This window comes from Lonchura striata, chromosome 6 (genome assembly GCF_046129695.1).
Source record: "Lonchura striata isolate bLonStr1 chromosome 6, bLonStr1.mat, whole genome shotgun sequence".
In the NCBI taxonomy this organism is placed as follows: domain Eukaryota; kingdom Metazoa; phylum Chordata; class Aves; order Passeriformes; family Estrildidae; genus Lonchura; species Lonchura striata.
The window spans coordinates 49,040,330-49,066,196 of NC_134608.1; the positions used below are offsets into that span (position 1 = coordinate 49,040,330).

Here is a 25,867-nt window from a genome sequence, read left to right on the forward strand (position 1 = left end):
TATGATTTAGCTGTACAAATATTTTTAGTAAATTATATCTCCAAAGTAAGGCCACATATAAAGCCCACTGTCTGGTCTGTCTCAACACTGACAGCAGATAAAGTTACTAGATTAATTCACTGTTAGTGTGTGGGAATTGTCAGCATCAAAGTATTTTGCCAAATTTAGAGTAAAAGAAGTTTATGAGGTAGAAACTAACTATTCAAAGTTTAACTTAAGTGTGCATTCTAGCAACTGTAACAAGTTGTAGTAAAGTAAGCTAAGTTGCATTGGTACTTGTTTTATGATTTACTTTGTAATACAGAAATGGAAAGTGGAAATGGAAGAGGAAATGCTTAGAGGACTAAAAGAATTATTTTTACACCTGACCAGGTTTTCAAGGAGGTTGATCTAATACTGTAAGATTCACCATTGATAGGAATGAATAAGAAAAATGCAGCATAACTTAAAGGAGGTGGCTAAATACACTTTATTCTATATCCAGGCATGGTAGAGCTTGTTCCTGCTTCAGACACACTTAGGAAAATTCAAGTGGAATATGGAGTGACAGGTTCTTTTAAAGACAAGCCTCTGGCTGAATGGTTGCGGAAGTATAATCCTACAGAGGAAGAGTATGAAAAGGTAACTTTTCAGCACTGTTTTTTTGGGGGGTTTTTTTTGGTTTTTTTTTTTTTTTTTAGATCTTTTAAAAGGGCTAAGTACAATCTGATGAAAGAATGAAATCATATTCCAGGTCTTCCACTGAAATTTTTGGTTTGTGTATTTAAGAAACTTAATTTTTTTTCTATACTTGAAAAAGAGCAAATTAAAATCTCCCTATAAAAAGGAGCCAGATGGATTCTCAAGATTCTCATTAAGAGTTTTTATTGGATATAGAAAAAATGTACTTTAAGACAGGGGAATAGTGGTTGCTCTTAATTGTAGTTTAGGAGCAGTGGCCTTTTCTTGTACGCATGCAATTCAAAAATTAAAATGTTTCTTTGGGCTTTAATGCCATTACAATACATTGCAAATACAAGTCTTGTATTTTTCTTCGCTAACATTGTTTTGTGATATGTTTTCAACTCCTCTTTTCTCTTTGATTTATGTAAAAAACAAAATAACCATTTTTGCTGGAAAGTGGGATGCCAAGAGATTTTGGCAAAGCCTAACTGTTTGAAGAACACTATTTGAGAAAAAAAAAAGCAAATTTAGGGTCTGCTTTTTTGCCTGGGTTGGATTTTGCACTCATAGAAACCTACTGTTGAATACATGAATTATGTTTTTCCTCTGATATTTGATCTCAATTCACTTCTTTTCTCTCCCTCCCAGGCTTCAGAAAACTTCATCTACTCTTGTGCAGGATGCTGTGTAGCCACTTATGTCCTGGGAATCTGTGACCGCCACAATGATAACATAATGCTCCGGAACACCGGGCATATGTTCCACATTGACTTTGGAAAGTTTTTGGGACATGCACAAATGTTTGGTAGCTTTAAAAGGTATTTTCTGTACCTAAGCAGTGTAGAGAATTAAGTGATTTTCTTTCCAAGTGTTGCTCTGGGAGATCTGCTGTAGGTCCGGTACCATGTGAATGTGCTGTGTAACCTGGGCCAGCACCTGGGAGAGGAACCCATCCCAAACATGTGAAATGACATTAATGGAATATTTAATATCATGACCTTAGGGTGGGGATGGAGGGCAGCAGGAAGCACATGACAACGAAGAGACCTTGTAATGAACTCGTGAATTCTGTGCTTTTTGAACAGGGATCGAGCCCCTTTTGTGCTGACATCAGATATGGCTTATGTCATTAATGGTGGAGAAAAGCCCACAATTCGCTTTCAGCTGTTTGTGGATCTCTGTTGCCAAGCTTACAACTTGATAAGGAAACATGCCAGCCTCTTCCTTAACCTGCTTTCATTGGTAATCATTTTTCACATTCAGTTGAAACTTGATAGATCTGTCATGCTGGGTTGTATTAAAAACTATGCTTTTTATGCTGCAGAAATTCATAATGCAGGCTTTTTTTAAAAGCCAGAAACATATTGTCTACTTTTTGGGAAAGCTTCATTTGGAAACTTTTACGCTTTTTTACCGCCTACCTCTTCCTTGAAAATTTAAAACTAATATACTACCACAAATGGCACTGCAAAGAGTTTTTAGCCGCTTTTAATTCAGCAGAAATAGTGAATAACAGCTGCTTATATTGGTGTCTATTGCTGTTAGTATTAAGCAAATTAGTGCAGCTACAAATTAATTTGAAGGTCAAAGTCTTAATCATTTCAGTATAAAATCATATTTGGTTTATTGAATTAAAATTCAATTTCAATTTCTTGTAGATGCTTTCTTCTGGGCTACCAGAACTAAGTGGAGTTCAGGACTTGAAGTATGTCCAGGATGCTCTCCAGCCCCAAACAACAGATGCAGAAGCCACCATTTTCTTTACGAGGTACTGGATTAGGGAAAACTAAAATATCTGCCAGTATCATCCTCTTAATGGGAGATTTCTGTTAGGAAAAAACATACTAGGGATGGTCACAAACGTGTCTGTACAAGTTGAACAGTTGCACCTCACAGGAGAGGTGTTCATCCTTCTGATAATTTCTGTGGCCCTCCTCTGGACCTGCTCCAACAGGTCCATGTCTTTCTAGGGCTCCAGAGTTGGATGCATGCCTTCATGACTTCACTAAAAACCTATTCCACATTTGGATGCTGAGTCTTCTATTAAATGTTGGTATGATACTATTTATATACCCCAGTGATCACTCTTAGAAATCTTTTCTTTGTCAGTAAGAAATAGGGTTTAATTTTCTTCAGCTTGAGTCTGATGCATTGACAGAACCACTTTTGTGTGTTTTGATGTTTTCTTTTCCTAGGCTGATCGAATCCAGTCTGGGGAGTGTTGCCACAAAGTTCAATTTCTTCATTCACAACTTGGCTCAGCTGCGTTTCTCAGGTCTGCCTTCTAATGATGAGCCCATCCTGTCGTTTTCTGCTAAAACGTATTCTCTCAAACAAGACGGCCGAATCAAACAAGTGTCTGTGTTTACGTATCAGAAAAGATACAACCCAGATAAACACTACGTAAGTACGTGGGAGCTGCTTCCACTCAGGGAGGATAATGGTGTATTTTTCTTCCAACAAGACACAGGGAAGGGACAGGGCCAGCTGATCAAAACCAGCCACGGGGGTATTCCACAGTGTGTAATATCACTGTCAGCAATAAAAAGCGGGCGTAGAGGAAGAAAGCAGGAGATGGAAGAGCCTTGTCTTCCAAGGTGGCTGTTTGGGAGCTGGCTGAGCATGGATCTGATCTGCCTGTGGGCTGTGGTGATTGCCTTGCATCACCTTCTCTCCCCAGAAGTGTCTTTGTCTCAGCCCACAGATCTTCTCACTCCTGCTCTTGTTCTCCCCACCGTCCCACTGGCGAGGGGGTGGGACTGAGCAAGCAGCTGTGTGGGTGCTGAGCTGCTGGCCAGGGTAAACCAGCAACAGCACTGCTAGAGTACAGACTGGCATTTCTAGCATCCCATAATATCCTTCAAAATGAAAACACATCTTGAAAAGCATCTAGAAGGAAGTAGAAAGGGCAGAAGTAGTGTTGGTGGAGATTATTTTAAAATACAGAAATTTGAGTCATGTTGATGGGCTTTTATATAGCTGCCTTCTGTAAAATGGCTCCTTCCTGAGTAGGAGTTGTAAAATCAGACACTCTGGTGTTAGTCTGACCTTCTACTGAAGTTTGATTTGTTCCTCCTAAGTAAAGGCATTGTTTCCTGTACTAATGCAGTTACACTCTTAGCCTTACTAGATACACCAACCATTGCAATTTTGCCCTCAGGATTTTAGTAGACCTAGTTTACACTTTGAGATGTAAATGTACATATCTTTCCATGCTGTGTTTGCTGTAAATGTCTTAATCTGGAAAGACACCAGCAAGGGAAGACAGAACAATTCTGACTAATGCTGGAGGTGATGAGCTTTGTACTGAATCACTGTATAATTAAATGTATTTGAGTATTCTAGTCTAAGTCAAAACAGCCTCGCTTCTTCCAGGAAACTGTTAGGATGGTCTAGATTCTGTCTAGATTAAGTTAAATTATATGTTAAAAGTTTAACTTCTCTACCCATAAAATGAGGACACTGAACTGAATTTTTTGTGAAGCTCTCAAACTTCATTTCCCTTGAATAATGTGAATGTATCCTGTGACTGTACTCGCAATACTTTGAAAAATTATTTTTGTATAATCCAGTGCACTTGCATCCTCCCACCAAATTATCACTTTAAAAGTGGAATCCTTTAGAATCAGGAGGAATTAATTTGTAAAAAATACACCTGAAAGGTTCTGTGGTAGTTCTGGCCCCACAAATCCATGTCTCAATGTAATCCTGCACCAGTGTTAACATTTTATATACCTGGTATGAGCTGCCAATGAGGCTTCAAAGGGAGAGTGTGCACAGCTCAGCCTTCATCATCATCCTTCATCTGTCAGCTTTGGATCTACCTTATGGGAAGAGCATGTGATGTTCCTTTGCATTAAGGGCTACTTATAATTCTAACTACAATGAAATGCCAGTGTTGGAATAAGGGATATAATAATGGGATATGTATTCAGGAGAAGGATTACTATAGGAGAAAGAGTTGATTGTAAAGAAAATTATATTGTAAAGTCATTTTATAATGTTTTTATATCAACTACTTTTATTTTTGTGTTTTGGGCAGATCTATGTAGTGAGAGTTTTGAGAGAAGGGCAAGTTGAGCCAACATTTGTCTTCCGAACATTTGATGAGTTCCAGGAGCTCCACAACAAACTTGGCATTCTCTTTCCTCTTTGGAAGTTACCAGGGTATGTTCCTCACTCATCCCTATTACCAAAGCAACAAAACTGCTCCCAGCTGGGTGGAGACGAAACTGCTGAGGGGCAAACTAGACCTCAAATTTGGCAATTAAGGGAGAAAACAGTTGTCTCTCAGTTTTAAGGAGGAGATCCAGAGGAGCATCTCAGTGTTGTGATCTGTGTGTCATATCACATATAATAATATACCTATAAATATTTCCTTGCCTTTCTGGAGTGTCATAGCTATTGGCATGCTGTGTTTGTACTCTGGATTGATAATAATAAAACAAAAAAACCAACAGATGTCAGCACTTCAGGATGGAAATTACAATGGAATCCTACTGTACGTGCTTCTGATAAAGTAACTGAAAACTCTGTGTTGTTCTTCTCATGTAGCTTTCCTAATAAGATGGTTCTGGGAAGAACACATATCAAAGATGTAGCAGCCAAAAGAAAAGTGGAGCTCAACAGCTACATACAGAGCCTGATGAACAGTTCTCCAGAGGTGGCAGAAGTGAGTACACATAATTTAAATCAAATGCAAGTTTCCAAGTTTTGGCACTTTTTAATGCTTAAACTAACATGTAACATTTCTTCCAAATTTAGTGTGATCTTGTTTATACTTTTTTCCATCCATTACTTCGTGATGACAAAGTGGAAGGAATAGATGGAATAGCCAGACCTGCAGGTAAGGGATGTTTGTGAATTGGATGATATAGTATGACACATTTACAGTGTGAATTTTTGAAATGTTTTTTACTCACCTGGAGTTTTCTCTCATTGAAAACTGCATCACTGTCTTTCCAACTGTGCCTACATACAATTTCAAGGACATATATACCAAAAATTGCAAAAATGTGTGTGATGACTTGGGCTTGTTTATGTCTTGACTGAATTATTCATGTTTTCACTCCAAACCTCCAAGCTGGTTCTTGCAAGAGAATGCAAAAACCTTTAAAGCCTGTAGCCTTTCCCCTGTTAGAGAACTTGAAATAAAATCAGGAAGTGAACTTGGTCTAAGGCTTGTATTTTTTCCCATATGATAAGTCAGTGTAGTAGTGATAAAAACGTACCAGTATCACAGAAGCAATAATTGTCTGTTATTTCAGATACAAGTCCATCAAGTCCTACCTCAGGCAAAGTGGGAGGAGAAGTGAAGCTCTCCATATCCTATCGAAATAGCACTCTGTTTGTCATGGTGATGCACATCAAAGACCTGGTAAGTGGAGATACTGCACTTACTGCCAAAAACTTGCCATTTTCTCAATTACCATCTTGTCTTAGATTGATGCAGAAATGGTGAAACTCTCTCTTTTCTTCTAAATTTTCCAACTGCCTGCTTAATTAACTGCTGCTTTTGATTAGCTTGATTGCAGAGTCTGCACACTTGAAAATAAATATGCAGTTATGCACTAATTAGTTTTCTGACTTGTCTTGTTTCTTTGGCTGTAGGTTACAGAAGATGGTGCAGATCCAAATCCCTATGTGAAAACCTATTTACTTCCAGACACGCACAAAACATCCAAACGCAAAACCAAAATCTCCCGGAAGACAAGAAACCCCACTTTCAATGAAATGGCAAGTTAAAATTTATGTGATAACTTCCTATAGCTTACTATAATCTCTTATTCTAAGCAGTAATTAAAATGTTGTCTAAAAAAAATATGTGAGTATGTATAAATGTATGTATAAAGTATGTATGTAAAAGTATGTATAAAAACTGTTTCCAAAAACCTTGTGCCCTGTTTAAATATAAAGCAACTTAGTGGTTCAGTGTACTATTACAAGGAAGCAGAAATGTCTCACAGACTGAGTGTGAGGAGGGATGGGGAGAAGGTAAGGAATCTTAAACTAAAACTGCCCTTGCCCTGGATTTACTGACTGATGTTGTGGAGAAAAATGAATTCAGAAGTCCTGGTGTGTAAATAGGACTTCACTAGTTTTAAACAGTTAACATTTGGAGCCCAAAATAAAACAGGGATGTCCTTCAGCCCATTCTGTGAGAAAGGGATGTGCTGAATGGTCACAGTGTGTAGTTCAGACATCTGTCAGTGGCTGGGCAGGCAGAAGAAAGGGCAGTCTGGGTAATTTCTTCTGGCTAACCAGAAAATTCTTGACTTCTCGCTTCCTAGCTGGTGTACAGCGGATACAGCATGGAGACTCTGAAACAGAGGGAGCTCCAGTTAAGCGTGCTGAGCGCAGAATCGTTACGTGAGAACTTCTTCCTAGGTGGAATTACACTCCCACTAAAGGACTTCAACTTGAGCAAGGAGACTGTTAACTGGTATCGACTGACTGCTGTACCCTATCTGTGAACTCAGTAGACCAGAACAGTTGTATTCACTTGTGCTTTGTGCATCTTCCTACTTGAAGATAACCTGTACATCCTAAAACAAGAGACTCCATTTCAACAGATATGTTGGACCAATGTTCAGGTAGCCTAATTTGGAGGATTGCAAAAAAAACTGGTTTATACCCATGTGATGTTATCAAAGGCTTGTTTGTAAACCTTTAAGTGTTGTGGGTAAAGGAAGGGGTTTTTAAACCATCAGTGAAAGTGAGATGAGCAGTTTGACCATACTGGTTGGTTGAACCATAACTCAATCATTAGGCCTGTGGATGCAGTGCATTTTTGCTTTTAATTTGTTGCCTATGTTGTGTCATCCATGACACAGTGCTGGAGAACATCAAAGAAATTGCATATTTTAAGATTACATTCCCACTGCTAACGAGACATCACAGAAACAGTGACAGGTAAAATATTGGTGTCTGCAAACACACCTGTAGAAATGAAGGTTGAAGGGCTGGAAAAATTCCTTAAACACATTTAATTCCAGATTCATACTTCTCTGAGACTTATTGGAGTGAGTGCCAATAGTGAAGTTGTAAATAATGGTGCCTTATAATTCAAATGCTTCTCTTTTACCTCATTTCTGGTATTTAAATATGTATACATATTAACTTTCAGCTCCTTATAAGGGGGGAACATTCTCATATTTGATACCTTGCAGGTCCTACTGGAAGCCTTTCCCCAGAATGTGTTATTTACAAATAGCATGACTTTAACTGATCTTCACAATTTGTTCAACTGAAATAATTTTTCCTATTCTCATCTTCTACCCATGGTCTCCAAAAATTGAACGAAGACTGGCTGTATGTGGTACTGTAGGAAATGTACCCAGCTTCTCAGTGGGGATTTTTGTTGTACTTTCTAGAACTTTTCAATACTGCAGTGATTAAGTGTGGAACAGATTTAAACACTAATCCTAAGTGGCATTTGCATCTGTGCTTCCAGGGAAAGGGTGGCCTCTAGTTGAAAAGCACCACTGCTGGCTGATTGCAGGCTGGAAATTAGTTCATATCAATAGCTTTGAGAGAGGAGCATGGCTGGTTTTTATTTTTCCTTCAGCAGTTCACAGCAGTACTGTTTCTCACTCCCAATAAGAGCTATTCCCACTAAAATTCTTCATTCCAAGGAACATTAGATTTGAATATATTGTGACAGTGGAGTGCAAATGTCACTATCTCCCGTTAATACCACTGGTAACTTAAATTAGACCTTTCTGCACTACAGGTGTCACCTTTTTATTCACCTTATTTGGGATTTAGGATGCTCATGTTCTGTGTAAACAAAGCTCTAAAGTTGCACACTTCTTTAGTACAAAATCGTGAAGCAAACTTTTAAAGTGAAATATGCAACTATGAATGAGGACACAATACAGGGAAAGCCTTCTATCTACCCAACACTAAAACCCATTTTATAATCCAATTGTCCTTCCCCTGCTACTGACCAATCTCCCTTCAATACAGAAGAGAGAAGTAAACTTGAATCTCCTGGTGCCTAAACGATTCACGGTCCAATTTCATAGGAATTACTGCAATTAAAAAGCTAATGATACCTTGAATGTTAGAAACTGGGCCAATACTAATGGGCGCTAATAAATCACAGTTGTAGTAGGCATCCTCTGCATATTTTTCATTTAGTATATAGCCTGTAAATAATAAACAATATAACTAACTAGATATATTTCCTGCTCACTTGTTGCTTTTGAGACTTACTCCATTCCATCATTAGAATCACAAGTCACTTAAACACAGGAAAGTAGACTACTGTTTTTGTGAAACGTTCCATTGTGAAATAAAATGAAAGCAATATGGACTGCCTTTTTTGCAGTTTGCTATTAAAGCACAGTGTCTTACAGCACAAAATACAATTAAACTAAGATCATTTAAAAATTATTTGCAGTTTTAGCAGTTGTCTGGACTGAAGAAAAAAAAAGTATAGTACTGTATTATTGTTAGCACATGTCCTGACTTCTGATTTAATCTTCTTCATAGCTTAACTCATTTTGTGCCTTTCCCTTCCTTTTCAAAATTGTCACTGGCTGGAGCTTTTTTTATGGTCATGGATTTTATGTTGTCTATGGGATCTATCCTTGGCCTCTCCTCACGTGTAGAGGACCAGCACCAAGTTTGCACCTCTTTGCACTATTCTCAGTTACAAAAAAGCTGATTGTTGCAATAAGAATTTTACTGTGCTACATAGAAAAACCAAGATGGATGTGAAAGAGGGAAATAAATTTGATTGGGACAGAATTTACCAGTATGCTAAGTAGCTTGAAAATGTAGTTTTAACAGCTTTTTATATCTTGTTTAATGAAAAAGAAAAAAAAATTCTTTTATGCACCGTTTGACCTGCAGCCAGAAGTGTAATTGTCCCTCCAGACCTTGTGTTGGTATCCGAGAGCAGCAGCTTGCGCTAGGACTTCTTCCTCTACTAACCTCCAACTTTGCACTGAACTTTTTATTACTGCCTTTCTACGACAGCTGCCTGGACGCATGTGCGATCTTTGGTAAACGCTCTTTTCTCTATTTTTACAACTGTCGGGTTGTGTAGAACCGCCGGCACCCGCCTTAAGGCCGGGGCTCCCCCGGGGCCCGCCGGGCGCTCGCTGGGGCGGCCGGCGGGCAGCGAGAGCGGGGCGCCTCCCTGAGAACCAAATACTTTCATTAAACCACAATAAAGATGTACAATGTGGCCCCGCGTCGGGCGCGTTCGCTGTGACTCCGTAACCCCTGTACGTGCATTAAACACTATTCTGGAATAAACCCCACGCCTGGCGGCTCTGTGAGGGAAAGGGCCGGGGGGGGGGGGGGGGTGGCTGAGGGGAGCGCGCGCGCGCGGCGCGGGCGCCGTTGATTGGCTGCCGCGGGCAGGGGGCGGGGCCGGGGCGGGGCCGGCGCTTCCTGCGGAAGCGCGCGGGCGGGGCCGCTCCTTCTGGGCGCTCCGCCGTGCCGCCATCATGGGCCGCATGCACGCTCCGGGGTGAGCGCCGGGGCCGCGCCGGGGGGCGGCCCGGGGCTGCCGAGCGGGGGCCGGGAGGCACCGCCAGCCGGGCCGGGCCGGGAGCCATGCTGCGGGAGCGCCGCTGCGGGAGCGCTCCGGCGCGCGGGGGGTGGCGGGGGAGGCGGCCGGCCGTGTGGACATGGCGGCGGGGCGGGGAAGGCGCGGCCGAGGGGCGCTGAGTGTCTGATGTGCTTCTCCCCGCAGAAAGGGCCTGTCCCAGTCGGCCTTGCCCTACAGGCGCAGCGTGCCCACGGTGAGTACCTTCCCCAGAGCCTTCCTCAGAATCCTCCCCAAAACTTTCCCCAGAACCTTCCCCAGAACCCTCCGCAGAGCCTTCCCTTGCCCGGGACCCGCAGCGCAGCTCGCAGTGCCCACGGAGGCGAACAAAACGAGATCTGGAGTGTTTCGCGTCATCGCTTTCAAATTGTGGCCTGTGAAAATGGTTCCTTGGCATGTGATGGAGCAGGCTTCCTGCAGAGGTCGTGGCGTCTGCCTCTGTGGAAGCATTCGAAACCCACCTGGCTGCGCTCCTCTATAATTTGCTCTAGATAACCCTGCCCTGGGGAGGGGTTGGATTCTCCAGAAGTCCCTCGACCCTAAAAATTCCGTAATTCTGATATGATCCTTAGGATACTAAGGAAGCAAGCGTCTTTTCCTAGCCAGATGGTTCATTTGGCAAAGAAGTCCCTTTTCATCTTCTATTTAAGTATTTCTTCCGATACTTTGAGTCTGTAGGCTGGGTAATTCCTGGAGATTAAATTATTGTTTTCAGACTTGAGTTTGCAGTTACGGAATAAATAGATTGCCTTCAAAAATACAACCAGTTTGTAGGTCAGGGGACTAAAAGGTAGTTCCGGTGGGCTCTTAGTTCTTTCAAGGGTACTTCCACTTTAAAAGGCTGTCTCTGTCCTCCTTTGCAAGATTATTTCTTGGAAGATCTCTTTGTTGGCAGAAAGAACAATTTGTGGTGCATGTGGAAAACCATGGAGTAAAAAATAGTGATATGAGAACGTAAACACAAAATCTGTAATTAAATAGATGCAATTAAAAATAAAGTAATATGAACTTGCTTTCAGTCCTACTAATGGTTAAACGTACCTGTTAGGATGATAAAATACTATATTGGTTTTAAAAAAATCCTGTGGGGATTTTTTTGCTTAGTTTTATTTATATTTTGTCTTAAATGGTAATCTTTTGAGCACTTTCATGTTATTTTTGCTGTGCTTTTCTATTTCATACTCTGACAGTAGTAAAATAAAAAAAACCAGGAGCTTCTGTAGCTCATGGCAAGTCAGGATAACATAGCTTGTTGGTGTTGTTTTCTCATTAATAATCATGGTAGCAGTGGTTTTGTCTGTACTCTTTAACATGAAATTAATAGAAAAGGCACAGTCCTATCTTGGAAGGTTAATTTAATTTTTTAATTAATTAGTGTACTTTAAGTCTGATTTTTTTACTTATCTCTGTAGGTCCTTTACAGAGAGGTGGCTAGATTGGTCTCAATTTTGTATTTATGAAAGGACCTAGGTGAAGAATTCCTTCCTAAGGACAGTTATATATTTTTTGTCTGTAACATTGGATTTGTGCTTCTGGTGTGGCAGTTGAAGTGAAATGATGACAAAGCAGTTAATTGGAGGCTTTATGGAGATTTTTAAATGGAGACTCCTCTTTACCTCTGCCTTCCCCAGAGACATTTCACTAGCACTATGGGTTTATTACATGCTGAAAACTGTCAGTGCAATTTCAGTTCTTGATTGTTTTTTCAAGCATTACAAAGCATCTATTTCTACCATCTATTATAAGTTTTCCTGTAGCTTGCCTCTGTATTAAGCAGCTGTTAAATAGTTTGGCTTTTTTTTTCTAATTTTCTTTAGTGGCTGAAACTTACTTCTGATGATGTAAAGGAACAGATCTACAAGTTGGCTAAAAAAGGCCTGACTCCCTCTCAAATTGGTAAGGATTATAAACCACTCCTGAATGGGGACAAACCCACATTTTTTCTGACTGTAATACTGTAATTGTTCCTTCAACCTATATTAAATAAGGTGGTAAGAGAACACAGCATTTCTGGTGTACCTGTTCACTGTGGATACCACAGAGAGTCCTAGGATAATAGCCTGCCACAAGGATCAGCAAGTCCAACATTGAGATGTTTTGTGTGTTGTTCTTGCAGGGAGCATATATACTGAGGCAGTGGGGTTTTTTGTTTTATTTTGGTTTGTTTCTTTTCCAAGTGGAAAACTGTTTCATCTTATAGCCTGTCCTTAGGAATGGCCACTAATAGGTGTTATAGGAAAGTAGGGTGTGCCCAGATTCCTGGAGGAAATTTTCCAATACACTCAGCTCTATGGGGTTTGCTAAGACAGGCATTGCAGCTGCACCATGGACTGGTTCTGGGGTTTGAACCCTTCCAGAGCTGAAGTGTTTGCAAGACACTGGACATGAGCTATGTATGCAGTGTAAGTAGGCGCTGTGTAAATGAGGTTTTTTTAGTTATTGTAATCCTGAAAGCAGTATTAGATCCTTCTAGAGGGATCCATAGAATGATTGAATACGTTGCTTTAATGAGTCCTGTTGAAAATTTTCCAGTAGTATTGGAAAAAGTGAGCACCTCATGTGTTACTTTAAGTTTCCCAAAGTGATTCAGTTCTATAATCTGTGTTTTGCTCACTCATTGTCTGCTATTTCTTCAGTTGCCACTAGAAAGGCTTTTAACTTGGAGAAGATTTTTTTTTTTTTTTGATAGCTTGTAACTGTAGGGTCAGTTTCACAGGGTTGTTGGTGTATGTTTCTTCTTTTTATTGAAAGATGTACATATTTGTTTCAGGTGTGATCCTGAGGGATTCCCATGGTGTTGCCCAGGTGCGCTTTGTTACTGGCAACAAGATTCTGAGAATCCTGAAATCGAAGGGACTGGCTCCAGACCTCCCAGAGGATCTTTATCACTTGATCAAGAAAGCAGTTGCTGTTCGCAAGCATCTTGAGAGAAACAGAAAGGTGAATTCGATAACTCAGTGTCTGTGATTTTCAATTACAGAGTGGTTTGTGTACAGCTTAACAAAGCAAAGACTCTGTGATGTTAGCCCCGCTTTGAGTAAACTCCTGAGGTTGGGGAGTCATTTTGATCAAGGACAATGGTCTTTGAAAAGGATTTTAACAGCAGTGTTTAAACCATGTGTTTCTGGTCCTGCTTTGACTTACACTGAAGGTTTGGTAATGGAAATGTGAAGTTTTTAGCAGTAGCTGTGGATTATTTGCTTTGCTAAAACTCATCTGAATTCTGTATTGAGAAGTGCCAAGTAGTTGTAATGTTGGGGCTGTAATGTAACTTTGTTTTCCAGGACAAAGATGCCAAGTTCCGCCTGATTCTGATTGAGAGCAGGATCCACAGGTTGGCTCGCTACTACAAAACCAAGAGAGTGCTGCCACCCAACTGGAAGTAGTAAGTCTTCTGCATTCCTCTTGGCACTGAATACTGCAAGGTCTTGTAAACTGTGCTGGGGCTGTTACTCAGAGGGTGAGGAGTGCCTTGTGATAGGTATGTACACACAATGGGCAGCAGAGAACAAGTATTTTCATAAATAATCAACAGAAAAATCCATGAAAATCCATTGCACTTGGGTTAAATGACTGTTGTAAATGACTCTTGGATAAAAATCATGTGTTATATGAAATCACTACCAGGTGATTGTGTTCTGGGTTCTCAGGTACCTTTATAGTTCATGTCACTTTCAAAGTTAGTGAGCTTTGTAGCTGTGACAAAAAGGAAAGTAATTTGTAGCTTTTCTCTAGGAGAGGTAGCCACCATAGAATTCCCACAGACGTTAGGATTAGCCTTTTTTATCTAAGGAGACCAAGTGCAGCTGGCCTGGTTTTTAAATACATGGGTTTATGCTGTCATCCTAGGATTTTTATTGTAAAAGGAAGAGTGAAGTCTTAGGCCATGAACATTTTTTAATAGTGATTTAGCTGCTGGTAGTAGTTGACTGATAGTTAAAACTTTTAAGTGAAGCTTTGTTTTTGATAACTAGTTTGAAAAACTGCCTCTGCAATTATTTTTTTTTCTCTCCTCTCTTTTTAGTGAATCATCGACAGCTTCTGCCCTGGTCGCATAAGAGCTGGCTGTGACTAACTGAAAGAATAAATTTTCGTTACCTGAGTTTGTGTGGTCTCTTAAATGGTGCGTTAGAAGCCTCTGCTTGTTTTAGGAGCAGGACCTTTTCCAGGTGGAGCAGGCATGTGGCTGTGGTTTCTGTATTGCTGTCCTGCACTATCAAATCTGGGTCATGCTTGTTGCAGTTGTACACCAGCTGGATGTTGGTGTCTGTGCTTGAACTGGTTTGGTTTTCTATTACCCGAGAGCCTCAAGTTGGTGAAGTGCCCTACTCATTCACTGCAAATGCATTTTATTCACACGGGGCTGTGCCTCTGGTGTCCTGCAGAACTGGTGGAGAAAGCAGTGACAGCAGAAAGACGAAGAAATACAAAAATTGCAGAAGGGGTTATGCAGGAGGTGAGGGGTTTAAACAGAATTGGAGAGGTTAATTAATTCATCACAGGTCATGTGGAGTTCTTGCTTATGCAGAGAGCTTAAGCAAGAGCCAGGAGCTGGCTGAGGTCCTGGCATTAACTTGCTGTCATTTCTGTGTAATTTTAAGAGTAATCTGAGATTTGAGAGTAAATGTGGACAGCAGTTTTAGCTGCTTTCAGATGTTGTGTCTTCACTGAAAGAGTTTTTCCTAACCCAAAGAGCAGGAGCTATTATATCATCATTGTTGCCAATGTTGTGCCTCCAGATTTCTAATAGCTTTAACCTGAAGTCATTTTTCTGTTGAAGAAACACTTAAAACAGACTAACAGCTTCTTTCTTTTCTAGGAAAAATTATAAATGGAGTTACTGTGAGTTGTTTTGACTTGTTTCTAAGTGGGGGTGCATTACTTGAGAAGTTTACTAAATTGATCCAAGCCATGTCATTTTTGTACAATGTCGTGGCTACTTCCTAGATCATAATTACTGTGACCTGGATTTCACAGAAGAACGGGATTCCTCCGGCCGGTTGCGAGGCTGAATACGGAGGTGCGGTGAGGAGGGGCCGGCGCAGCGCTCGGGGTGCAGCTGCGTGGTGAAGTGACCGTGCGCCCCGAGCAGCCGCTGTGCGCCGAGCGGAGCGGCCGGCAGGCGGCGCCCGCGGCCGGCCCCGGGCGGGCGGGAAGGAATTGGGAGCTGCTCCTGCGGCTCTGGGAGCCTGTGGAACTCACTGGAGCTGAAGGTGTTTCCTGAGGATGGGCATGTACGCCAGTTCTCTTGTTGAGGAATGGTGATGGTGTTGCAGTTTTGCCGTAATGCTCAGAGTTCTAGTGCTTATGGTGCTAAAGATTCTCTACTTCCTATAAATTATACAGGCTATTTTAGGTAAATTGTCCTCAGTCGGATTAATCATAAAATCAGGATGGCCTGTGTTGAGAGGGACATTAAAGATTACCCAGTTCTAACCCCCTGCCTTGGGCAGGGACACCTCAGAGCCCCATCCAATCTGGTCTTGAACACTTCCAGTTATGGGGCAGCCAAAACCTCCCTGGGGAGCCTGTTCCAGTGCCTCACCACTCTCACAGCAAAGAAGTTGTTTCTAATACCTAACCTAAACTCACCATCTCTGTTTGCACCCATTCTTGTCCTATCACTACAGCTCCTGGCAAAGTGTCCCTCTCCAGCTTCCCTGGAGGCCCCCTTCAGTACTGGAAGGCTGCTGTGAGGTTTGCATGCAGCCTCTTCTCCAGACTGAAAAACCCCAACTCTCCCGTCCTGTCCATAGGGGAGCTGCTCCAGTCCTCTTCACCTGCTTCATGACCGTCCTCTGGATCTGGTCCAGCAGTTCCACATTCATTTTATGTTGGGCACCCCCAGGGCTGCAGTGCTGCAGGTGGGATCTCACTGGAGCAGAGGAGAGGGGCAGAATCCCCTGCCTTGACCTGCTGGTGCTGTTGCTGCAGCCCAGGGATTGCCCATCCCTCACCCTTTGGATTGCCATAGCCACAGCGGGAGTTGGACTCCCTTGCCCCAGGGCAACCCCAGGACCATGTGCTCACTGCTCCCACTGCTGTGGGAACAGTGGGGCCAAGCACTGGCAGGGTAAATCCCCCCTGGAACCTGTGAAACTGAGCGAGGTGTCAGAGGGATGTGCTCCAGGAGGAAAAGGGTCACTTGGAAGCATCAGGTGAGTTCATTTGTGGTACAGGGCTGTGAAGCTCTCTCAGGAAGTCTGCTAACTTTTTTACCATGTTCTGAGCCCCAGGACTGTCCCAGACAGCTCAGGACTGGTGATCCAGCTGCCCAGGAGACTTAAGTGGAGTCTTTCTTCCACTCTCTCTAAAGGTACAGTAGCTTCTCTTGTCTGGAGAGATGTGAGAATGGGGATGAACCCAGACATGCATATAGTTGCTCAAAATTGACTTTTTTTTTTTTAAGGACAAGCAGAAGCTGTCTGGCTTTCCCTTAGCACTATGGGTGTTCTCAGACTTCGGGTCCCACTGCCCTTTTGCTTTCTCCTGTCACTGTCATGTGTCTTTATGGCTTCCCTTGCCTTGATTTAACCCTCAGAATATACTGCTTTTGCCTTATTTCCAGCAGCAATGTACAAATTTCCAGTATTGTCATTTCCTCCAGCAGCACTTTTTGCTCTCCCAGCAGGTACAAATCTGAATGATGATTATTTTATTTTTTACCTGTCCCAGTGTGAGCTTTTTCCTGCTTTTTGCTGGGGCACACATCAGAAAGGAGCTCTCAGCTTCTGTCACTTCCATCTCTCTTGGCCCTTCCTTCTCCAGAGAGGAGCAGCCCCCTTTTTTGCAAATCAGTCAAGCCAATTTTCTTCTTTTCCTTTAGGTAACATGAGTTTAGCCGACCCTGATTTGGGTCAGCTAGGGCAGTGCTCAAATGTATGAACACACCTTCATGTTTTCTTCACTCCAGCCTGGAGTGATAAAGTCCACCAAGGTCTTTGGTTGAATCAATACTTGGCATGTGCAGTTTCTACCTCTATTTCTAGGAGAGCATTTGAAAGGTGACTGTTAAGTAGGAAAAGGATTAACCTTGACAGGGATTTAAGGGAAAGCTTTGATTCAGTCATGGCCAGAGGACTCTCTTAGTACTCTGTATCTCTTTATTCTGAAGGCCTTGGTGGTGTGCGACTGGTTCTGTTGTGGAGACAAATAAACCATCTTTTACCCCTGAATTTTTCTGATTGACATTTCCTGTTTACAGGTACCTCTGTGGGGAAAAAAAAAAAAACAAAAAACAAAAAAAAACCAAAAAAAAAACACCTTAGTAATTTATTTCAAGTCAGGAAGCTTGAACACCAGCTATTCTGCTGTTAAGTCATTGCCACTGCTGGAAACCATTTCTTTAAAAAGTAAACCAAGCTGCAGCAGTGGCAATCAGAAAAGGCAAGAAATTATGTGGATTTATAAAGGTAGAGCTGCAAATGTTGCTTTGTTTTTTCTTAAAACCAGTTTGTTTCCAGTTGCATTTTCAACTACTGTGGATTTTAATGTTCAGCTCAAAAAATCATTGCTTGCAAGTAATACCAAACAACAAAAAGTGACTGAAAAGTGCACTGTGGTTTTTCCGGAGTGATGCCGTGTGTGTCACTTTCTTGCACCGTTTTCAGTGTCACTTACAGACCATGAAGCACATCGTAGTTAAAAAGCACCTCACGTGTTCCTCGGGGCTCACAGGCCGGTTTCTTTCCCCGTTCCCATTTCAATAAAGAGCAGTAGAGCCTGTGGAATTCACCAAAGGCAGGTTCGGTGCACGCCGGGCTCTGGGCTAGCTGGCGATTCTGGCTTAAGCTAATGCTGCTTCACGTTCGTGCAGTTGTTTTGTTCTCCTTTCAATGCTGGGATCAAACTGGTGAAAAAACGCGGCTGTTGCTGGGAAGTGCCTTCAACAACTCGGCACATTTGCATGACAATAGGTGGCTGTGCCCCGGTAGCCTCCCTCCTTGGCCAGCGCGTATGTTGGCAGCAGGAAACGCTTCCAGTGGTTGCTGCGCTAATGGTGCGGCCGTCAATGTCCTTTCCTTGCTCCCAAGGATAGTTGCATAGTTGCAGTTGGATAAATGAAGGCTTCCCTCTTTCTCTCCCCCCTCTCCTGCCCGCTTTCAGGATAGATTTTACCTCTGGTTAGAAGTCTGTAATTCGTAATGAGCAGTGGTGCTGATTAGCCGGGATGCTTTCCCCTTGCCACGGGATTTATTAGCGATGCTACCCAGCACAGATGCAGCCGTAACTGGAGCTGAATCGATAGGAAAGGATAATGTTGATGGCACGGCAATGTGTATGGAGGGTGAGGCTGAAGTGTGCGTTGTGCTACAGGGCCTGGAGACTACAGAAGGACTGGCAGTCCCTTTCTGGAGGCTCCCTCCGTGTTTGGGGCAAAGGAGTGAAGCACAGCCCGGTACCTCAAGGCCTGAGCTGAAATCCAGGTAATTATTTCGGCTGTGCCTGAGGCTAGAGGTGTACCTACATTAAAAGATCACCTGAGTTTTCTAGTGGCTGCTGGCTTTACAGGCTGATATTTTATTCCCTTTGAGGCTGCTCACTCAAGACCCCTTTTCAGGTCAGAATTCTTCTTCAGAGCCAGCAAGGGGCTTTCAAGTTTAGTGCAGCTGTCAGGGATCAATCTCTTTTACTGCTCCTTCAAGTTCTTTCTGATGCAGATGAATAATTTCCGTAGATCCCGAGTCCTGTGTTATGCTGAGTGGGAAGAGGGTGACTGGTGTTTTGAACTGTAGAAGCTGTTGACTGACTGGGTGAAGAAACCAGTGACGGCCATTAAACATTAATCAGGTTAAATGAACTTGGGAAGGATGCGAATCTAAGGGGAGCCGTTCTGATGGTGAAGGCATTTGAGATTTGCAAGGAAGGGGATGGAAATCTCTTTCAGTACAGTATATTTTAGTGGACACATTTTAGTGCACTGCACACTGAAAGCTGCTGTGAAATACAGGCTATAAAAGAAATTGTTTCCTAATAATGTCTCTTTTCCTTTGTTGCTTTGTTATTACAGAAAAAAAAAAACCAGCATCTGACTTATTTTTTTTCCTTTTCTTGGAAGTCCATCCCGTCCTGCTCAGCTCTGCTGGCCTTGGCAAAACTAGGACTATAAATTGATAAATTCTCAGAAACTGCTGATGGAGCAATATCTATCTATTATATTGGGTATTCCATTTACACCTCAAACTTATGCTACAGATTTCTCCTTACACATCACTTAGGTCATTGTTCCTGATAACTTTCTTCAGAAGTAGATTCAGGTCTGGATTCTCTTTTGGTTTAGCATTCTGTTATTTTCAATACTGTATCTGACAAGCAATACGAGAATAATATTTTAAAATAGTATTTAGGTAGTCTCAATCAAGCTAGGATCTCAAAACCATATATGATTAATAAATGAAGCCCTTACTAACAAATAACATTTCTGGAATGTGCAAGAATGATGCACTGGAAATGCATGGATTCAGTGGTCCCAAATTCTTTGTACGTTGAGTAATGATCTGGGAATAGTCAGTTTCTGGAGAGTGTTTAGTTTTCTGGAATTCACCCAATGTGAGTGTTGCAGAAACACCATTTCACTGATATCCAGCTCTTATGTAGTAGCTTTGACCCATAAATTCAGTGTTTTGTGTGAAAATAGAGTAGCTATCCCCTGGCTTTGCAGGGTGACAGAGGCATGAAGCAGTGAAAGGGTTTGCCTGGGGCAGCAGGAGAGCTCAGCACCAGCAGAGCTCCTGGATCCCAGCCTGTGTCCTGTGTCCTGCCTGTGAGAGCTGCACTTTAACCAGAGCTGGGTGTTTATATGGAAATGGCTTGTGTGGGGATGGTGCAGAGCAGAGCATGGAGGCAGCTCCCAGAGGCTTTTGGGGACACAGACCATGGCACTGACTCCTGGCACAGGATCCCAGTGTGGCTCTTGGTGGACAGCAGTGGGCACTTACAATAATCCCTCTTTGCACCAATGGAGGCTCAAGGCTTAGAGTGGGGGGAACCCCAACCTCTTCCTGCCCAGGACCTTCCTTCCTTAAAGGAGCACCAGGGAAATGGAGCCAGCTTTGTTTCTGAGGCTTGTCTACCTGATTGTGCTCCTGGGCACAATAACTCAATTCTTCTGTCAGCACAAAGCAGATCGTGATCTGGTCTCCTGCTGTCAGCTTGTCTATCTGTGTATGTATTGGATGTAGGGAAGGAGGACATAAAAAGCAGGAAAATTAAGGAGCTTGGCCCTGTTGTACAGTTGAGACACTGTCACTGCTCAGATGTGAAACTACTTCGCTTACAAGTTCTGTGGTAAATTCCTACACAATAATCACCTCAATTAGGCTGCCAGATATAGAGGGTTTTCCTTAAAGTATGGGTAAATTCCATGTTTGTGATCTCTGGAAATTGTGTCTCCTCTTCTTCACAAAGATCAGTCCCTTCTGCAGCTGTTTAATAAAACTGAGAGCTGCAATTCAGCCAAGTAAAAAAATTCTGTTTCATGGAATGATTCCTGTCAGCTTTGTTTCTGATTCAGAAATCCAACTAATAGGGTTAAATCTGGGCAGTTTAATGGAACAATGTTATTAAAGCAAAGCAATCATGTCCTGCCGCAGCGTTGTGTGGTATTAAACAGCAATTAGATTTGTCTGCCCAACAAAATTGCAAAGCTCCTCTGAAAGCAGCTGTAATCGGAAATGTCACACTGCAGATACCAATGATAGATATGGTCTAACAAAACACAGGCTTTGGCTGCAGTTCCTCACATTGATGGGTAATCCCATGGCATGTAGCAGTTTAGGACTGTTTATGTAGCTTGCAGTTTAGGTTGGGATAATTCCTTCCACTGTCCTGTCCAAGCTTGTGGTTTTTGCTCCAGCATGGCACTGACAGCCAGGTTAAACTGGAGGGTTCTGCCCCCTCACTTACTCTGCAGTGAAGGTCAAGTGAAATGGCACTTTGGATGGTGAACCTGAGGCTCACCCAGCAGTGCTGGATATAACAGTGCATGCATTGGACTCCACTCTGATGTCTTGGCTCACTCTGGAAGCACAAGGAACTGAGCAGCAGTTTTGGGAAGCTGCAGAGGTGGGTCATGCAAGAGTCAGCACCAACAGTAAAGCAGATGTCCTGAAGTGCTGATTTAGAGGGGTGTTTCCACAGACACTTCACTGGATTTGCTTCAGCAGCCTGCATGGGAACTTCCACAAGGGACACTTTGTTGATTGCACAAATCTCTACCTCCCAGACTCATTCAAGTTTTTGAATGAGAATTTTTGCTCAAATACACCCCTAGAACATGTTGAATGTGTGTCAGCCAGTGTTAAAAAGCAGAACTTTTATTAGTCACAATACCCTAATAAGCCTTCCTCTAAGCATCCTGACTTGTAATCCTTTAACATTTGTGTTAGAAATGTGTTAGAAGTGAAAGAAAGCTGTATTAGCATAAGGGTAGGTTAGAAGCACATTATGTGTGTAAAACAGCTGGTCATGGGTATATTTTTAGTCTTAACATTTCCCCTCCTGTGAGCTGGGAGATAGTAGGAAATTGCCTCTTGCTCTGTGTTTTTCATGGGAAAATGCAGGTGCTGTGAAGAACTGTTAAGGTGTAGTTGTCCTGGAGGTCTGCAGCAGTGGCACTGCTATGTGTTTTTATGGCCACAAAAACCAGCAACAGACCATGGATTAGATTGTGCTGGGCATTTCAAGCAGTGAGTTTTTTTTTTTTTTCTGCTTCCTAGTCCCTGTGTACTGCTGCACTTATCAAAGCACTGAAACTCATCAGGGAGTGTGTTCAAATGCCTGGAGTCCTGATGTGTGTTATTTGTAACTTCCTCTGATCTCTGCCAGCTAGATATACCTGGGGTAGTCTGAGTGCTGTCTCTTCCATCACTTTTCCTCCAAGATGGTGTATCCTGGTGATCTGCTAAAGATTCCCCACTTCCATGTCTGGAAAAAGTGCCAAGCCTCATTTGTGTTCATTTAGGCTTCAATTTGCTTTAGGGATGAGGATTTTAGGAAGAACAATGACTCTGTGCACTGTGGATATAGTCCCTGTTCATCAGGTGTGTGTTGTTATCTGACTCTTTCCCTCTCCTGCCACGGCCACTTTTGGCATCACTGTTTGCCACCACGCAGCCAAGGGGACCCAGAAGTTCTCTCAGTGGCAGGGTGCAGTTTACCCTTGGAGCAATGCTGGTGTAGCAGCCTGCTGCTGCTGCAATTGCAACCCAGTCTGGAGCTGCAGGTGCAGCTCGGCGTGCAGGCAGCAGATGTGACACAGGGATGGAGGTGGAGCAGAAAGGGGAGGCAGAAGAGAATCCCAGCAGCACATGTGTCTGCTAAATGCTCTTTGCTGCCATGCTGACTGCAGCTTCAGCTCTGCTGGCAGCTGCCTCAGGGCAGCACAGAAGTGAGTGGGTGTGTGGGTCACGCAGTGCTTGGCCCTTCAGCAGCTTTCCCTCCATGCCTGGCTGGTGCCACCAACCCAGCAAATCTGGGAAACTGTGTGTGAGATGGGTTGGTGTGGCCCCAGTAGCAGGAGGCTGCTGCCACCAATGCCTTTTCTGGGAGACTCTCTTCCCCTCCCTGCTATGTGACCCACATAGGTCTGGAGAAAAAGGGGGACAGCCAAGAGAAAGAAAGAGGCTTTGGCACAGAGACATTGCCCAGCATGGATACAGGCCACAGCCCAGGCAGCCTAGTGAGGGGCAAGTCAAACAGAAAATGAGGATAATTAGTTTTATATGTGGCAGTGTAGTAGTTTCTCTCAGAGGGACCCCAAACTTCTTAGTAGAGTAGTTTTTTTCCCTTTAAATTATTGTTTAAATGTTTCTTCCCTCAGTCTTGAATTACTCTGAGTGCTTTTCATAGGTTAATCTGCCTCTTTACCCTTGAGGGTAATTGAGCAGTCACTGGGTTTGCATAATTTTTTTCTCTTTATCTTTCAAATGTCTGTAAGCCATTGTCTTTTTAAAAAAATTAATTAAACCCCCCCCCCCCCCAATAGTTCTTTTACTGTTCAAATTTGCTACAAAGGAAAGATTCAAATTGCACCGTTCTCCATGGAGAATGATGAGTGTGTTATGTAGGGGTGCAGGTCCTGTTCTTGATGCAATAACTCCCGTAACAAAGACACCTTTCTTCAGGGTACCTTCCTTCAATTACCCTTTTCTTTTTCTTTCTTTACTGATGTTAATAATTCAGTATGTGGAAGCCAAGTCTTAAAGGTAGATCAATGCTTTTCGTCCCGACATTCTGAATTTCAGTTCCTTTGGTAAATGCAGTCCCTGGTGTGTGTTTGGGCTCAGTAACCCTGGAGCATTAAGCCAGGAGAGGACAGTGCTGTGAGTCAAGGCGTTGGAACAGTTTACCTTCACCTTTTAGAATCATTTATGCAATCTCCTGGGAAAGCCTTTTAGTACTGCACTGTATTTGATAGTGCCTGCTTTTCCTGTTAAGTAAGGACTACTTAGGGTAAGGCAAGGGGAGCACTGGGTTTTGCACAACAGTAATTACTTCAGGCTTCAATAGCAGGGACCTTTTGACCTAATGCCACTCAGGCTGATTCTGTCATGTTTAATCCCTCATGCCCCATCGTCCCTGTGAGCCTGCAGAGATGTCCTGTTCTTACATGTAAACAACGCCTTAAAGGTAAAATTCATGTGCTATTTCACTTCAGATTATGCACTGAAGCCTTCAGGAATTGCTCTCAAGCTTTGAGGAGAAGCTATGCTTTTGTTGGGAGGCTGAGATGGCTGGTGGCTGTTAAAGCCTGAGAAAGGCTGAGATTATGGATTGTTTCTGTTCTGTTCCTCCCCTGCAGATTTGCCCGGAGCTGGTTGCTAATTGCTGAGCCTTTGGAATCAGTTTAACATTTTGCTTGCATGTTTTTGTTTTCTCAGGGCTGGCTCTGTCCAGATAGCACCATTTAGTCATTTAGTCTTCAAACTGAATGCTCCATGCAGGTGTGGGTAGCCAATGGCTTCTTTTCTGGTTGTTAAAATCAGGCAGTTTTGTTAGCCACTGTTTTTAGTTTCTTCATAAATTCTGGGTGTAGAAGTACAGGCACAAACAAGCGGAGTGTTAATTAAGAGCCTTTTGGCCTTATTACTTAGTTTGTCCTTGGATTGGCCCACTCTTAATTACTACCCAGTTATTATTGCTATTATTCTTGTTTAATGAGATAATCCAAATAATCTCATTCCAGTTTCACAGATCATTAGATCCAACACACTTATTAATAAGGCATTTGTGAGCTCTTTATGCCCACTCAGCTGTTTTCAGTCCTTCTCTTATCCTCTACGATGGAGGGAAGGGATGTGCTGAACATTTTGTAGTAGGATATGTTTCCTCAAAGCATTAGTGCGTTGTTTGAACAGCTGCTTCTTTTTGTCAACTGCAGTAATAAAAACGATGTACATCTTGGACAGAGGTGTTGACTGTGCCAGTGAGGAGCAGCTCTGGCCAAGAGGGAGCTGCTGCCTCTTCTTTCCTGCCAGGAAGGGTCACCTTTCCCAGGCAGGCAGGAGCGTGCAGCAGGTGTGAGGCTCCTCTGCTCTGCTGGCAGCAGGGTGACAGCGAGCAGGGGCGTTCCATGCCAGCTTCCCACTGACAGCCAAAGGCCAGGAAGCACTAGGGGGACCCTCTGGTCCATTGCTTCTCGATTTTTTCAGCAGCACGCTCACCATGCGGCCAATTACCTGTTCTTCGGGTGTCCCCAAGGCAGAGTGGCAGCCACAGAGGCGTGTCCCATGCCTCACTGGCTGTCTTAAGATCCTCTCTGGTGAGATGTGCCTCTGGAGCAGGGCATGCGGGTCAGGGGTGCCTGCAGGGGTGCAGGGGTGCCTGCAGGGATGGCAGGGGTGCAGCTGTGCCCGTGGCTGAAGCATGGTGGTGTCCTGTCACCCGTGCATCTCCCGCTGACACCGATACCTACAGCTGCCCTCTAACGCTGTGACTCAAATGGAGCCTTTGATTAGGGCTCCTAGAGGGGTGCTTGGATATCTGTTTGCTTGCTGGGATCATGATACTTAAAATTCTTTAAAATTTAGAGAATTCTTTAAAATTCTCTGAAGAATTGAAATGAACAGGTGTGTGTGGCTGTGCTTTTGTGCCAACAGTAGAAAAACCCCAGTTTTTGCACGCTCACACGTGAATAAAATGCAAAGAGTTACACTTCACTGCTTTGGGTAGAGGGAAGCTCTGGCTCTGGAGGATGTGTGCTCTCCTGGTCAAGTCAGTGGGCTTCTCAGGGGTTCAGAACCAGGCACACATTGCTGACTCTGAACAGTGATCCAACAGTGAAATAGCAACAGGAAAAGGGTTGAAATAATCAATTTTGTTTCGTTGTTGGACAAGCTGGCACGGGCTGTCTGAGCAGTTGCAGTTCCAGCTATGCTGTGAGACTCTTCTCCCTGCTGTGTCACCCACGTGTGGCCTGGCAGAGATGGAAGGAGAGCTGCTAGAAAGGACTGGCCCATGGTGACAAGTTCCACAAGCCTGGAATTCGCTGTAAAGGCAAGACCCAAAGGCCACTGCTCTGAGCAGCTGGTGATTTCTCAGTGCCCAGTGAAGCTGTTCTTTGCAGGAGGGAGAATTCCTGTCTGCTCCACTCCTGGTCACTGTGGGCCTGTCTTCACCCCTGCAGCCAGGCCACTGATTTAG

At 43.2% G+C, this 25,867-nt stretch overlaps 2 protein-coding genes across 5 annotated transcripts in view; both read left to right on the forward strand.

Annotated features, from left to right (window-relative positions):
• PIK3C2A (phosphatidylinositol-4-phosphate 3-kinase catalytic subunit type 2 alpha) overlaps positions 1 to 9,935 on the forward strand; it is a 49,025-nt gene extending 39,090 nt beyond the window's left edge. For all 4 annotated transcript variants that reach the window (XM_021525613.2, XM_021525616.2, XM_021525615.2 and 1 more), the window contains exons 23-33: positions 485 to 621; positions 1,312 to 1,481; positions 1,749 to 1,905; positions 2,322 to 2,431; positions 2,859 to 3,066; positions 4,706 to 4,830; positions 5,218 to 5,335; positions 5,428 to 5,509; positions 5,931 to 6,040; positions 6,274 to 6,399; positions 6,954 to 9,935. In XM_021525613.2, the coding sequence (XP_021381288.2) occupies positions 485 to 621; positions 1,312 to 1,481; positions 1,749 to 1,905; positions 2,322 to 2,431; positions 2,859 to 3,066; positions 4,706 to 4,830; positions 5,218 to 5,335; positions 5,428 to 5,509; positions 5,931 to 6,040; positions 6,274 to 6,399; positions 6,954 to 7,136 (1,526 nt within the window). In that variant the 3' untranslated portion in view covers positions 7,137 to 9,935. The remainder of the gene's footprint in view (positions 1 to 484; positions 622 to 1,311; positions 1,482 to 1,748; positions 1,906 to 2,321; positions 2,432 to 2,858; positions 3,067 to 4,705; positions 4,831 to 5,217; positions 5,336 to 5,427; positions 5,510 to 5,930; positions 6,041 to 6,273; positions 6,400 to 6,953) is intronic.
• Positions 9,936 to 10,061: 126 nt separating this feature from the next.
• Positions 10,062 to 14,327, forward strand: RPS13 (ribosomal protein S13). Its single transcript, XM_021525611.3, has 6 exons — positions 10,062 to 10,147; positions 10,373 to 10,421; positions 12,043 to 12,121; positions 12,996 to 13,165; positions 13,510 to 13,610; positions 14,250 to 14,327. Exons 1-6 carry the CDS (start codon positions 10,125 to 10,127, stop codon positions 14,281 to 14,283), a joined length of 456 nt encoding a protein of 151 aa, XP_021381286.1. The 5' UTR covers positions 10,062 to 10,124; the 3' UTR covers positions 14,284 to 14,327.
• Positions 14,328 to 25,867: the final 11,540 nt, after the last annotated feature.

What these genes read in the sequence shown, in the direction of transcription:
- RPS13 (XM_021525611.3), top strand. Translation starts at nt 10,125, where the DNA reads ATGGGCCGCATGCACGCTCCGGG. An exon ending in GGCCGCATGCACGCTCCGGG is followed by an intron (nt 10,148 to 10,372) that starts GTGAGCGCCGGG and finishes TTCTCCCCGCAG; the next exon opens with AAAGGGCCTGTCCCAGTCGG. An exon ending in ACAGGCGCAGCGTGCCCACG is followed by an intron (nt 10,422 to 12,042) that starts GTGAGTACCTTC and finishes AATTTTCTTTAG; the next exon opens with TGGCTGAAACTTACTTCTGA.